At 39.7% G+C, this 15,151-nt stretch overlaps 1 protein-coding gene across 3 annotated transcripts in view; it reads left to right on the forward strand.

Moving 5' to 3' along the window:
* The window catches only part of negr1 (neuronal growth regulator 1), a 191,358-nt gene that overhangs the window by 59,485 nt on the left and 116,722 nt on the right, over nt 1-15,151 (forward strand). For all 3 annotated transcript variants that reach the window (XM_084426160.1, XM_084426161.1, XM_084426159.1), the window contains exon 5: nt 11,182-11,302. In XM_084426160.1, the coding sequence (XP_084282286.1) occupies nt 11,182-11,302 (121 nt within the window). The remainder of the gene's footprint in view (nt 1-11,181; nt 11,303-15,151) is intronic.

Consider the following 15,151-nt stretch of genomic DNA (forward strand, 5'->3'; position numbering starts at 1 on the left):
CTAAAATAAAGATTATGTGGTTAAAAACACTGAATAGTTGTGATATGACAAGCGCTGAGTGCGTCCGTCTTTGGCTCAATGCCAGCCATAGCGCGAAAGCACAGTTTGAATCTGGCAGTTTTGTCACGTCACTGTACATTCACTCATTAGTGGTTAGCTGCTGCAGAGCGTGCCAAAATCGAAATTTCTGATGAGATGTAGAGGAAAATATCTAGTGGAAAATGAGAATGTTACGTTACCTCCCTGTCATTGTCCATCGCGATGTTTCACTGTAGACATCGCCCAACCCTAGTCACAGCTTCATCAGGGTTGTCCTGATTTGTATTCACATTATTTGTGGTATTTGTAAATGCAATTAAAGACTTTATCCTGTTACTGGCTTGACATTTTACTCTAATGATTATATTCATTCACGGACACATGCATTTATGATTTGACATATTCATGTCACTGAAAGAATTTCCAACATTTACAGCTGTATTCATTGGGCTGTGCAGTACATTGCAGCCAACCAAGCATAAGCAAAAAGCCAGGCTTGATTTCATGAAACATTGAGATTTATCAGAGAAGAAATGCACTGTTACTTGGCACAGTCCAACAGTGACCCATTATTTTTGTATGATTTGAAGTGTGACTGAAAGTGTAGCAGGTTTCCCAGTCAAGAAACAGCAAATGTAGATATACTAAAATTCCTGAACATTGTAATGCAATGAAAGAGCCTTTATGTCTGCAAGACTGGATAAGAAGGATGTGGAGGAGGCCTTTGGATGGCATTCAGTGTCATTTTACTTCAGTATAAACCTAGAATAAAAACTAGCAAGAAGAAGTCAATCTTAGCAGTTGTCCAGGGCTTACAACAGGCTTTTGAAATCAATGAATGACATTAGTTCTGTTCCAAAACCTACTGAACTGCCTTGCTGCCTACTGCCTACTGCCTACTGCCTACATAAGCAGCAATTGATTTCAATAGTGCTAACTGTTAACATGTTGCTAAGGTAATGGCACAACACTATAATAAGCATAAAATATGATATTTTTAATTACAATGAACGTTTCACCAATATATTTTTTATATTGTGCTGTGTGGTTAAGCACGAAGTAATTTTAAATGGCTGCGTCCGAAAGCTTAAAAATGCTGCCTTCTGAGGATGCATTCCAAGGTAGGAATCCAATGTTAGCTTCACTTCCTGTCTCCCGAGATACCTTCATCTGATCGATTTTTGAAGGCAGCATAGATGTATCCTTTGCTGCTTTTGATGTCCCACTATCCTGTGAGCTCCATTCTGTGACATTTGAGCTAAAAAAATAAAGATGACATCTGAATGTTGCATGTGAGTTTGTGTGTAATGTAAGTATTTTGCCAACGTTTATTTACTTGGTTATCATCAAAGCTCTCTCTATTTTGTAGCATTAAACCATTATGATAGGGCAGCGAGGCAACAAGTCAGCTGCCTATAAGCTTGCAGATGCAGCCGATGTCTGTCTGTAAAGGGGTGGTTGATTATGATTTCACTTTTCAAACTTTAGTTAGTGTGTAATGTTGCTGTTTGAGCATAAACAACATCTGCAAAGTTACAATGCTCAAAGTTCAAAGCAAAGGGAGATATTTGCTTTTAAAGAAATTCCTTTTTAAGGACTACAACAAATGGCTGATAGGGACTACATGACATTCCTCCCGGGTTAGTGAAATCACCAACCCTAGAATTTACATAAACCCCGCCCCCGTGAACGCGATTTATAGATTATCATGACAATATGCTAATCAATGACTAGAAAATAACTACACATAAGCTACATAAATTCATCAACTAACCATACAGAAATGTCCCGTTGCTTCTACATTTTGTCACTTCTTCTTGAGTCTCTCCATAATTGTCTGACTCCGATTTGAACATAAAAGGTTAAACGTTTTTGAAATTTTCAGTACATGTCGGTGTGAGGTAAAAGGACATGAGCTCTTGAAGCTCTGCCCCCTGTGCTGGGACCAGCAGCTCATTTGCATTTAAAGGAACAGACACAAAACGGTGCGTTTTTTTTGCTCACCCTCAAAAAGTGACAATTTTAACATGCTATATAAAATATCTTTGGGGTATTTTGAGCTAAAACTTCACATACACACTCTGGGGACATCAAAGACTTATTTTACATATTGTGAAAACGGCATTATACCACCCCTTTAATGTAATTCTGGCATGCACTGGATGCACATTATTCTTTGTCCTTCGTCATTTTCTGTGATGTAAATGTAGGTTTTGAAACTAGAAGTAACGAAAGGCCTCACTGATTGAACCACTTGCTCCCCGAAACTGCAAACTATGTAACTCTGGCGCACATACTAACAAAAGGCTGTAATACATTTTCATAAATTACTCTATGAATAATGCTTTGATATTATAAGGCTTCACAGATAAATAACTGATTGTCTGGAGTGCCCATCTTCCCTGCACAGTACAATATGGCTCCTATTCTTCAGCATGATAGGCTAAAAGCCCATTTGTCTATTTACATAGATTTGTGACACTGTGGTTAATGATTTCATTCAACTCAATACTTTTCTCCACAGCGCATATTCTCTATGGGGCACACAAAGCCTATGTTCCCTTAGCATGAATGTTATTTATAAGGATTGGATGTGTTAGAGAAAGAACATGATGTTATTCTTGAATTTTAAATGGAAAACTTAATGAATTAATAAATCCTGGCTGCTAAACCCAGTGCTGGCGAACAGAATAGGACAATGAGGTGGAGACAGCAATTGGAGCAGTCTCTCTGTTTATAAGCTGATAAGTCATGGACTGATGATTCCATTCCTTAATTGTGAAGAAAACTCATTTTAGCCTCTGGCTGAAGAGGTGGGTTATTAATTGATCTTGTAATTAAAATAACATGTTATACTTGTTGGGAGGATAAAGGTGCAAGACTATATAAATCATCCCTTCCTCCAAAGCATCTTTGTTACATGTGATAAATTAATTATTGTTGGACTGGAGATGTGCCAGTTAGTCATCCTGTACATCCACCCGACACCAACATCAGTGAACTTTAAAGTCAGACATGCTGTGATGTTATAAAACCTATTAAGAGGAAAAATAATAAACTGGATTACCATGCAGTTTCAGTTAACCCATTAACCTCTGTCTCCAGTGTGATAATACAAAATCCTATTTCACTTTAGATTTGTTTTCCCCTTGAAAGACCAGGTTATACCAAGCCAAGATTTATCCCAACAATATAAATAGTATTCAATAGCAGTCTATTTTGAATTAGTCAACCTGCTTTTTTGTATGTGTCAAATCTGTGCATGAAAGAAAAATCACAAAGGCGCTTAAACCTGGGGAACCTTGTTTGGCATATATTGATGTATTCACTGATTTGTGAGGTGCTGTGTTCACAGGTATTCTCAAACATAATCTCTACCTTGTCATTTTAATTTGCGTTTGTGATCAAGCCGCAACTGGCAAATTTGTCAAACAGTAAGCCCCGCAGCATTCATTTTTCATGCCAACTTTGCTATTTTCAGACCCTCCCATCTGGTACAAGCTTAGAAACTCACCAATGATTTACAGTTGCAATCTTTTGTTATGAAGCCTGTAAATGACTAGGATTGTAGGGCTTTTGTGGTTTTTACACCGTGATTTTACATTAGTGAATGCTAGTATGTGATTGGTATAATGAGAGCTCATTAAAAGACTAATGTAATTGTATCTTGGAAGCTGTGAATAGCTGAATAGCTGTGAGAAGCAGATTCTTGTTATAAAAACAGAAAATGGTCTTTATTCACAATTAGTCAAATGAGAATTTTGTCATTTGGCATAAGTTCTGAATTTATTTACTTATTTATTTTTGACCAAATGTAGTTTGTTTGTTAGTTTTCCCCCCAAAATGTATTCAGTAACTCGCTAAAACATTCACTTCTTTTTTACTATAAAATGTATTTTTGATGTTTGAAATTAGATGACTTGCATGAATTCTGTCCCTCCGGACCCTTTATCACTGCAGTATATGTGCTCAAACGATTTTAATTAATATGAAAAGTTGTGGTTGCAGTTGTGGCTAATGCTTTGTTTTCCTCCCTGGGTAGTTCTTGCTAATGCAGCTTTATAATGAACTGGATCATCCCTCAGTGAGGACAGATGCAGGGGTTTGTTAGATACGAGAAGTTAGCTGTGTGGATATATATCAGAGCCAGCTTCTCTTGTGCTATTAGGCAGCCTGCCAAGGCATGCCAATAGCTTACAATACAGCACAAATCTCAGTGATGAATGACACAGGCAGATACATACCATATCTCACCCTCAGCAGATTTCAGCCGCTCTCAAATCTCTGTTTTTATGTGCAAAACACATAAGCTGAATTAACTTGAAATCCACTTGTGTAACCTCCAATATGGAGGTGTTTTTGCAGATTTGAAGCATGTACACACATAACAGACGCATAGATGTTTCTAGTAAAAGCACTCTTGGATTCTCTCGCGTTGGCTCTATATGCAGAGAATTTTCTGATTCTACCTCTGAATGCCGTATTATAGCATCCAAATCCATTTACAGTAAGCTCACACTGATTAACGGGCCAGAGAAGGTGTGAAATATTGCCGACTACAACCCAACTGAAATGTCAGGTAGTGTGGCAAATGTTTGAAGTGAACAGAGCTAGATATTCTGTTTTCTGTTAAAAAATGAACTTGCCATCACAAATCCGAACACTTTCATACCACCTGACTGACACTGATTTGAATGGCCAAAATTATTTTCTCTGCAGAGACTGGCGGTTCTAAATATGCGTTCGCATAATTAGTTGCTTTTGACACTTGATGCCAAGTTACTACATGTATGTATATGTAACTTGGTATATAAAAACTCTGTATCATGTGCCCAGTTTTCACTATCTAACACCCATTCCTTCCTCTTCTTTTCTTTGAATATCATGTTTCACTCAGACATACTGTACAGGTACATCAGATTATGGGAGTAAAATGGGTTGCGAACAACATTTTTATTTTAAATTATCTGTATTCTCAGCCTTGTCCTTTGGGCTCAGAAGTCATTTGTCCTCGGCTTTGTCATCAGCAATGTGTTCCTTTAATCTCTTATTTTATCTTATCCTTATATTTTATGCTAGCGTGCTTCTGTGATGCTCAAGTTATGTAATGCTCCCTAGGCATTTTCATGGGCTGATGCCTGTACTGTAAATGCATTATCCAGCCAAAGCACAAGATTCATCCATTGCCACTTTTTTGGATCAGACAGACTTCTCTTCCAATATATGCCAAAAAAAATCTGCATTCAAGCAGTGTTGATGTGTCACATTGCTATTTTCATTCCTTCCCAGGAGATTGTGGAATGAAGAAATGATGAGCAGCACAGTATCACAGAACAAAATATCTCAATGCAGTGATTATAGTGATGGATATCCATATTCTTTATACACAGTTCTCACAGCCATGAAAACTTGGCTATTTGAACATTTTGATTTCTTGGCCTGAGTAAAAAAATAAATTATTAACATTTATTTAGTGAATATTATTTAGCCTAATTTAAGTCATTGATCACTAATATACAAATAGGAATCTCTGTTAAAAATTCATTATCTAAAATGAACCATAAAAATAGTGAGTTCCCCTTCGTCAGCTCACTATGACGTGAGTCAGAAGTGATTCTGACGAATGGGGAAAGCTTGCGAGAGCCTATCTACTTTGAGTGAAACTAAACTAGCCAATGCACATTGGCATGCGATAATTGCACCAGCTGCCGTGCACCGTGGCACAAGCATATAATGAGCAGCAGGTGCCTCGCATCCTTGTCTTTTGCTTCAGAGCCAGACGGTGTATGCTGTTCTTATCTCCTGCAAAGATTTTCTGAGTGTCTTCGAGTCTCTGCCAAGAAGAATCCCTGGTTCATGGTGTTGGTGTGACGGCGCTGACAGCGAGGGTCGCGATCTCTCTGCGTCTTCTCTCTCAGCATAAACAGCTGTTTTCACAGCTTTGTTGGTTCGGTGGGCGTGACGATTGAGAGTGAGTGCTCACACCTGGGTTGCAATCCTGGTGTGTAGCCACGGCTATCTCCCTGTGTGTTTCAGCACCTCAGAACACTTCTGAAAGAGCTAACACGATCTGTCTGCGTCTTTTTCAAGATGTAATTCAGATCGTGTGTTTCTGGATGCGGCCAATGTTTGACTCTGGCTGACGGGCATGATCGCTGTATCACGTGCTTGGGCTATAGGCACGCTGAAATGGCGCTCATGGATGACTCATGTTCTCATTGCGGCGTTATGGTCGAGACTCCGTTTCCTCGAAAGAGGTGGAGCCCCTTCGCTTATTCCCCGATCTAGCGCTTCTTCTGCCCAGCAGAAGAGGCCTACTTCGGTTAATAGCCTTGGTGACCTGAGGATCACAGTGAGAGGTAATCTGCTGAGCCAGTCGGCTGGGCCGTACAAGGCAGTCCCAGTCGTTTCTTTTGGAGCTCCACCGGATGATCAAATGTCGGTCGCTGCATCAGAGGGTGAGCTAATGTCCTCTGTGGATGAAGTCCCGGCTTTGGGTGTGACAGCATTGTCCGAGTCAGACCCAGAGCTAACGGCTATGCTTTCCAGAGTCGCCGCAAGTGTCGGGCTCGAGTGGAACCCTCCACCGTGTCCCAAACCTTCGCGGCTGGACGATTGGTATCTCAGGGCGGCCCGTGCTGGTTCTCAGCACCCCGCCCCAGTGCCTTTCTGCCCGAAACCGCTGGTGCCTCTTCCTCCCTCACTACTCTTGATGGCGGAGCAGCAAAGGGTTACGTGGGGATCCCCCCTGTGGAGCGATCTGTGGCGATGCAGCTGTGTCCCAAGACTGTTACCTATGTATATATATCTCGATTATACATATATATATATATATATATATATATATATATATATATATATATATATATATATACTATATATATACTATGTATTCTACAAATTGTATAATATCCAAGGAAAACATGTCTAGGAATTGTGCAGTTAATTCTCATACTGTATTTTCAGTTTTGGAATATGTATCCTCTCCCCAAATTTGTCACTAATAAAACACAATAAAAATTATTTAAAGAAAAGGCTTATATTTACCTTTTAATAGTTTGTTTACATCTACCTTGTAAATATATTTTTTTATTAAAAAGGTTACAATTACAACAACAATTCAAGTGTAATCTTTCTTTGTAAAAACTAAAGTATACATTTTATCATACATATTTCAAAGTTAAGGATTCATTACTTAAATATAGCCTACATTGGAACAAACACATAATAACATATTATTTGATTACTTTATTTTTGACAAAACATACTATATTTAACATATGAGCAAAAATTGGCAAACAAAAGCTTATTTGAGGTGGCAGATATTTTACAGTAAAAATGTATAATCTATCCAAAACTAGTCAACGAAATGTTGTCTTTCATATGTCTGTAACATAGGTATTTCGTTTTTATTATAAGAAATATAAATTCATTTGCAGTTTAATACGTTGCTTATACAAATACATTTTATTTCAACATATTTCAGTCGATTTTTACTCATCTCAGTATAGCAAAACAGTTTGCTAAAAGCGGATCATTCATTCACACACAGAAACGCGATTCAAATTTAAACCGTCTTTTTGCGAGTTGTGGTAAACTCTCTTGGTGAGTTAACTTTGTGGTAAACGGCATCTCTACCGTTCATTCATTCACACACAGAAACACGATTCACTTGAGAATGAAAAAACTTACTACAGTATTCCTCAGCTCAGCTGCATCCGTTGCTCCTCGAAATACCAGCACTTCTGAGGTACATTTTCCATTATTATTATTACGATAGTATTATTCCTCACAGCGCTGCGAGACGGTGTAAACAAGTACAATGATCTGAATAAACTTGATGTGTTTTCTCGAGCTGATATGGGGGCGTTCACAGTTTGCATGGATTGCCTCAGTCATTTGCGTTTGAATAGCGCGCGCTCTCCGTGGGCGGAGTCACATTAAAAATAATGAGCTGAGATGAGAACGACTGACACCTCTCTCTTTTCATACATATTACATAAACTGAGAATATTTGTTTTTTTATATAAATTACTTCATTCAAAAGAAGAGAATTCAAGCTTCATGCCTGTGTGTCTGTATGCCTGTTTGACTGAGTATTCGCTGAGTTATTGTTCATTTTCGGACGCGTTTCAGAATTGACTTCACTGACAGAGAGAAAGCAGAACTCACATCATGTTTATTTTTCTTTATTTGGCAAAAAGCACAACACTTTGTTTTTATTGTGAGTATACACAAAAATAATACACACTTAACAGGATCGATTGATGTATGAAACTGGTTTGTAAGATCAAAGTCAACAGAGTATTTTGAGTCTCGTTTGAACTGATAAGAAAAAAAGCGAGAAAATCACGCCGGCGCGATAGTCGACCCCAGGGGGTTAAAGATCTTGTCACTAAAGACAGTGCTCCTGAATGCCCTGGCTTCCATCAAGAGGGTAGGGGAACTGCAAGCATTTTCGGTCGACGAATCGTGCCTAGAATTCGGGCCGGCCAACTCTCACGTTATCCTGAGACCTCGGCTTGGATATATGCCCAAGGTTCCTACCACTCCCTTCAGGGATCAGGTAGTGAACCTGCAAGCGCTGCCTTCGGAGGAGTCAGATCCAGCCCTAGCTTTTCTCTGTACCGTCCGCTCTTTGCGGTTATACGTGGACAGAACGCAAAGCTTCAGGACCTCAGATCAGCTCTTCATCTGTTACGGAGGCCAGCAGAAGGGAAAGGCTGTCTCCAAGCAGAGGATGGCCCACTGGACAGTGGATGCCATCGCCTTGGCTTACGAAGCCCAAGGCATGCCTTGCCCGTTCGGGTTGCGAGCAAGTGTTGCTTCCTCCTGGGCGCTGGCTCAAGGCACCTCGCTGACAGATATATGTAGAGCTGCAGGCTGGGCGACACCTAATACGTTCGCTAGATTCTATAGCCTCCGTGTAGAGCCGGTATATTCCCGTATACTCGCCCCACAGTGGCCAGTAGCGCGAGGGACCTGTTCTTAGTGTTGGCTTGCAATGCCACGTGGGTTAGCAGAAATGGCTAACCCTGTGAGTTCCTCCGTCACCCCTGCGGCAGTCAGACGTTGCAGAGCGTCTGACAACAGGTCTACAATTGTATGCATTGTGGAACCTGTGTTAGGCTGGGTGTCCATATGTAGTGGTCCCTTCGGCGACCCTATATGTGTATTCCTCCACAATCAGCTCCTCTGCGGACAATCCCATGTCTTTTCTTAGACAGAGCCTGCTCTGTCGTCTCTGCTGGTGTTCTTTCCCCCCTATAACTAGGCTGCAACCACCCCAGAGACTGCCGTATGTCATACAACCCTGCTTGGCTAGTCCATATGTGTAACCGTCACAGTGCCTCTCTCCGGGGTAGGATGTGGCTTCCGCAGCGTTCCCTTCTCCAAGCTTTTCTCCAACTCTTTCCCAGCGTTATCCAATAAGTCACACTGAGTGGGTCTTGCGGAACAGCAGTGACTGACCTTCTCTGCTTAGAGCTCCTACTTCTGCCCAACTCAGGCCAGGAGGCTTAAGCGGAGCACTGGAAGGGCCATCAGCTGTGGCGTTTTGGTAGATATCCCCATTCATCAGAATCACTTCTGACTCACGTCATAGTGAGCTGACGAAGGGGAACGTCTCGGTTATGTATGGTAACCCTCTTTCCCCGAGGAGGGAACGGAGATGTTAGTCACCTCGCCACAGTTGCTGAGCTTCCGCTGTACGGCCGAGTCACAGGTACGGCTCCTCAGCGGAAAAACAAGGATGTGAGGCACCTGCTGCTCATTATATGCTCGCGGCGCGATGCATGGCAGCTGGGGAAATTATCGCATGCCAATGTGCATTGGCTCATTTAGTTACACTCGAAGTAAATTGGCTCTCGCAAGCGATCCCCATTCGTCAGAATCACTTCTGACTTACGTCTCCGTTCCCTCCTCGGCGACCTTTGTTTCCCTCTCATACTTACAGTTTGATGTTTTTTTTTTTTTTTTTTTTTTTTGTAAATTAGTTTTCCCCTAACACTTACTGGTAGATGCTTTGATTTTTTCAAATGTTGCAAATTAGTTTTCCTGATATGTAAAATGAGAAACTCTCACTTTCTTGTACAGTGTAGGGAAGCTCATGACTTCATATTTGTTAAATGATGTGACATATCTGTGTGAAGTAACAATGGAACCCAAAATCTAAGAACATAATTTGTTACTGTTATCACCACAATAGTGGATTTTTTTTTTTTCAGCTCTCAGATAACATGAAACACAGAAGGCCTGGAGAACTTCATACCTTCAACTGTGGGGCTATAGAAGAGAATGTCAAAAATTCAATCAGGAAAAAATTGTCTGAACACAGACCTCAATAACTTGCAGGTGATTTTCAAAGAACGAGTTGCCTGGAATATAAATGTCCCCCACTCAAATTCAGACATAGCAAGTAATTTAACGCTAGCTAGAAAGACATAAGTGGATCACCTGCTTGAAGGGAGTTATTTTCTTTTTTTTATATATATATATATATATCGTGTTCAACTTAGTATTCTGTTCAGGCCTGCTTTATTTGTGTGTATATTAAGTATGGTGTCATTTCTTTCATAGCCGTTTTCTATATGTCCTTTTGAGTTTGATCACATGTCATTCTAGTTGCTTACTCTGTTTACTCATGCTATAAGAAATAATATACAATAAAGGTTTATGTATGATAAACATTTCTTTTTTTCCCACTGAGAGAGGTTATTGCTTCTTGACTAAAAATTCAGCCTGTAGTTAAAGCTTGCTCACCGACGCCGCTAGAGAGATTTACACTGCATTTGTGAACATGAAAGGACCCTCATTTTACATGCACATATTCAGAGAACCTTCCTCAGCTCCACAGCCTTTGAACAGCCATTAAACAATTTATCACTGAGCAGTTAATTTCTTTTCTCTAACCCTTGGGACAAACGGTATTTCTCAGCATTGCACCCATAAGATTTACACGCATTGACCACTCTGAATCTTGTTGCTAATTCATTTCTGCCTCTTTTCACACGACTGTAAATGAAAACTTTGCATTTTTTTGAAGGCATTTCCTCTCAGGCTCGAAGGGTTAGTTTATTTGAGTTTGTTTATGTGTGTTCACTCTTGCCCTAAATCACGTTGGTTTTTATTTTCTTTCTGTAGTTCCTCCAGCAATCCATGAGATGAAAAGTCACGGGGTTCGACCCGGTCAGATTGCCCTGCTGAGATGTGAGGCAGCAGCTGTCCCCTCTCCAGTCTTTGAGTGGTACAAGGGAGAGAAAAGGTAAAACCAAGAGTGATAGACGATAAAATCATTCATTTCATTAGCTTAGCTGTACAGTGATCATTTATCATACAATATGCATGTTAAGTGAGTTTATTTGTGATTCAGAATGCTCACTACGGAGAATAATGATGGTCAAGTCCGCCTTTTGTGGCAAGTGTGCCTTTGCAAAAAGATGTAATATTCTGATCAGTATTCATTTGCAGTCACTACATTTGTTGAATCCACAGAATAATTACTGTACAATCAAACTGTACACCAGTTTTGAGAATTTTGCCTAAGGTTTAATCACTGAAAGTTGATCTAAAGCTGAATTACAGTCTTTAGTAGTGTTAGTTTAATAGCTATGGATCTGCAGCTTATCAAATATTACAAAGTGTCTTATTAAAGAGTCTTAATTTTGAAAGATAGTGACTCTTGGTACAGCATAAGCTCATGAAAATCACTTTTGCAACTTAACCATCATTTTTAACTTTTAATTAAAGTCATACACTTCTGGCAAAAATAGTCTAACTTTCTAAAAGAGCTCTGAGTCAAACGGTAACATTTCAGCAATACAAAAAGATGTCTTGATTGATCAATCGATAATTGTATTATTTTAAGAGTTGGCATAAATAAAATAACAATTTATCCGTCTAAAGTGGTTTTGGAGGACAGTAGGGCACAATTCATTTTCATGCCCAAAAAGTGCTAAAATGAGGACTCTCCAGAAGGAAATACTAGTGTTTACAAGGCATTGAAGGAATAGTTTTAAAGGAGAACTCCGGTCAGTTTTAACATTGAGCTCATTTTTTTGTACATTTGGAGTGCTGTCAGTACAGAGAACAACGACAAAAATCGGTGTTACCTACACCGAGTTATCCTCTTTTTAAAATTTGCACCCTGTTGACTTCAATGGGGCAAGTTTTAAACCTGCTTTTAGGCTCTTAACATCCTTGATGTGTCATTACAAGTGCACAGGTCATGTGAGTGATTCCTTCGGAGTGAACGCGAGTGAATCTCGGAGTGAACTCGATTGTCGAGTTCACGCGCGTGATCATAGGTACTAAACCTATGTGCGTGAACTCGACAATCGACTACTGTGGACTTCGACCGAAAACAAGATGTAAATACAGGTATGTGCGCTGGCTGAATAAACATCATTTTTATTCATATCTTTCACATCTACTGCAGTCAGATTCACTCGCGTTCACTCCGAAGGAATCACTCACATGACCTGTGCACTTGTAATGACACATCAAGGATGTTAAGAGCCTAAAAGCAGGTTTAAAACTTGCCCCATTGAAGTCAACAGGGTGCAAATTTTAAAAATAGAATAACTCGGTGTAGGCAACACCGATTTTTGTCGTTGTTCTCTGCACTGACAGCACTCCAAATGTACAAAAAAATGAGCTCAATGTTAAAATTGACCGGAGTTCTCCTTTAAGTATGCTTTGGTATTGGCTTTGGTTCTATGGAAATGAAATGTTAAATCACATCTTTAACTCTTCAGTTGCCTTGACAGTCTAGTCAACTGTGGACAAGTACATAATGTGACTTTCTTTTTTTGCAATATAATGATGGCTACAGATGGTTAAGTAGATGTAAGAGAGATAAGACCAATCACAATTCAATATGCAAATGAATGCAAGAAAGAATGCCAATCGCAATTAAGTATGCAAATATTCATCACTGCAAGCACACTGAAAAACACTGGCACACTGCTAACTGTTCCAATTTATTGCCTTTTCGACCTTTCTCTGGAAGTGTCAGTGTTTCTTGTTAGGATTTTTGTCATTTTCTGTAAACATTTTGTGGCTGTGCACCAACATTTTTTTCTACTGTATTGTAGATGTGATTAAAAAAAAAATTCTACGTCTCCAATTACTTCACAGTTGGAGATTTTCAGAATTGAATTAAAAATTTCATAAAGTATACTTCTACAAAAACAAAAAATAGAGAGCACACTTAAGGCACAAACTGTGTTTTGTATGGAGTCTAGCTGAATAAATAGCAGAGAATTGTGTAAATTAATAAAAAAGTTTTGAGAAATGATTCTATGATTCACTATAACATTTCAGTGTTTCCCACACATAGACTAATTCGTGGCAGTGCGCCACAGAATCAACACCGGCCGCCACATATTAGGGCTGTCACTTTTTATTCGATATTCGAATATGCATTCGACCATGACGTGAAATATCCGTAATCGAACTATAAATAAACTATTCGGTTTTTAAAGTGCCATGTGTAGTGCATTTTTTACAGTCTATGATTAGACCGTTTGTTTTTTATTTTATTGTTTGCCATCTCATCCCGTAGCGGGTGCTCTAAACGTATTGTAGCGTAGGCCCATGACCAAATCAAGCGAATAATAGCCAATAGCCACCCTGTTTTGAAAATGGAAGATAACGCACAGAACGGCCAGCCTAAGCGGACAATTACGACCCCAACTCATCTAAAAAGTGGTGTCTGGAAATATTTTGGGTTCTACACCGTAGATGGTAAAGTAGCCGTTAAATATAAGGTAGTTTGCCGAATTTGCAAAAAACTGTTTACTTACGCATCCTCGACATCTAATCATCGCGCTCACCTGTCAAGTTACCATCCAAATGAGGCAGCGGAGTCAGAGACACAGCAGATGGCCAGGCGTCCAACATCGTATGACTGCATACTTTCCTGCACAACCGTTCGGCACCTTTTTTTCCATGTAACGTTAGCCTAATTTTGTGATTGGCTATGCATAGTGCATAGTGGCACTTCATATAGATTAAGGTGATAATGTTTGAAACAACAGGTTAAGTCAAAAAAAAAAATTCAGACAGGCTATGGCTTGAGTCCTGTTTATGAAAAAAACGCAAAAAAAAAACGTATCTTCTCTGAAAAGCGTTCCGCACATTCAGCTGAAATAAAAAAACACTTTGAATAAACAAAACAAAAAACTATCCAGTGATTAAATGTTTTCTGTGTTGACACAAATATTGTGCGATGTCCTAAACTGCCGGGATAATCACACAAAGCGTGCCGTGGTCCGCTAATGACACGTCCGATTCCGCGAACTAATGACTCAATTCCATTTAATGAATGGTTAAAACAATTGATCTGTCCAGCACTGAACTCACGTCGAGACGTCTGTATCCGTGTATAACAAATCGGTAACACTTTACTAGTGTTGGGTCCGAGTCCACCTTTGTCGAGTCCGAGTCGAGTCCAAGTCCTTACCAATCAAGTCCGAGTCGAGTCCGGTCGAGTCCACAAAGATTTCAATGATTTGAAACTGACCTTTCACAAAGACTCGCCCCTTGTTACTGTTGCTACGTCCGACAAGCCATTCCACTCTCACTCCACACATCATGTTCTCACACAGTGAAAAATATATTGCGGAGCAAAGAGGATACTGACAATGCGCCAACAGTTTCAAACTAATTTCATTCAAACAATAAATACCATTTTGTGGCACTTCAATTTGTAGCGCCTTAGTTCAAGCAGCATGTGAACTGATCATCTATTTTAGTTATAGCACGAATTAAACATGAATGAACATTAGAACTGCAAAAAGATGTCAATACACACCTTTTGGTTTTGGTTTGGTTTGTTTGTCAGACACACAACCACTGGTCCTCTAGAAGCATGAAAAACAAAACTATTATTTAGATTGTCAATAGTGCTCCCTTTAAGCCACTTACTTACTGCGTTCTGCACTCTCACTAAAACTCTTGTCATAAACTGAAGTTGTCCACACTGCACAGTGAATCTCTTATTTACATTGCGTCTAGACTTTGTTGTTTATGAGGGGATTTGCGAAAAGAGAAAGCTTGCGCTGATTCTGAACATACATTTTGAGCGAATTCTCCTCATGGTGACTAAAAC

The sequence above is a fragment of the Rutilus rutilus genome, assembly GCF_951802725.1.
Source record: "Rutilus rutilus genome assembly, chromosome: 12".
Classification (NCBI taxonomy): Eukaryota; Metazoa; Chordata; class Actinopteri; order Cypriniformes; family Leuciscidae; genus Rutilus; species Rutilus rutilus.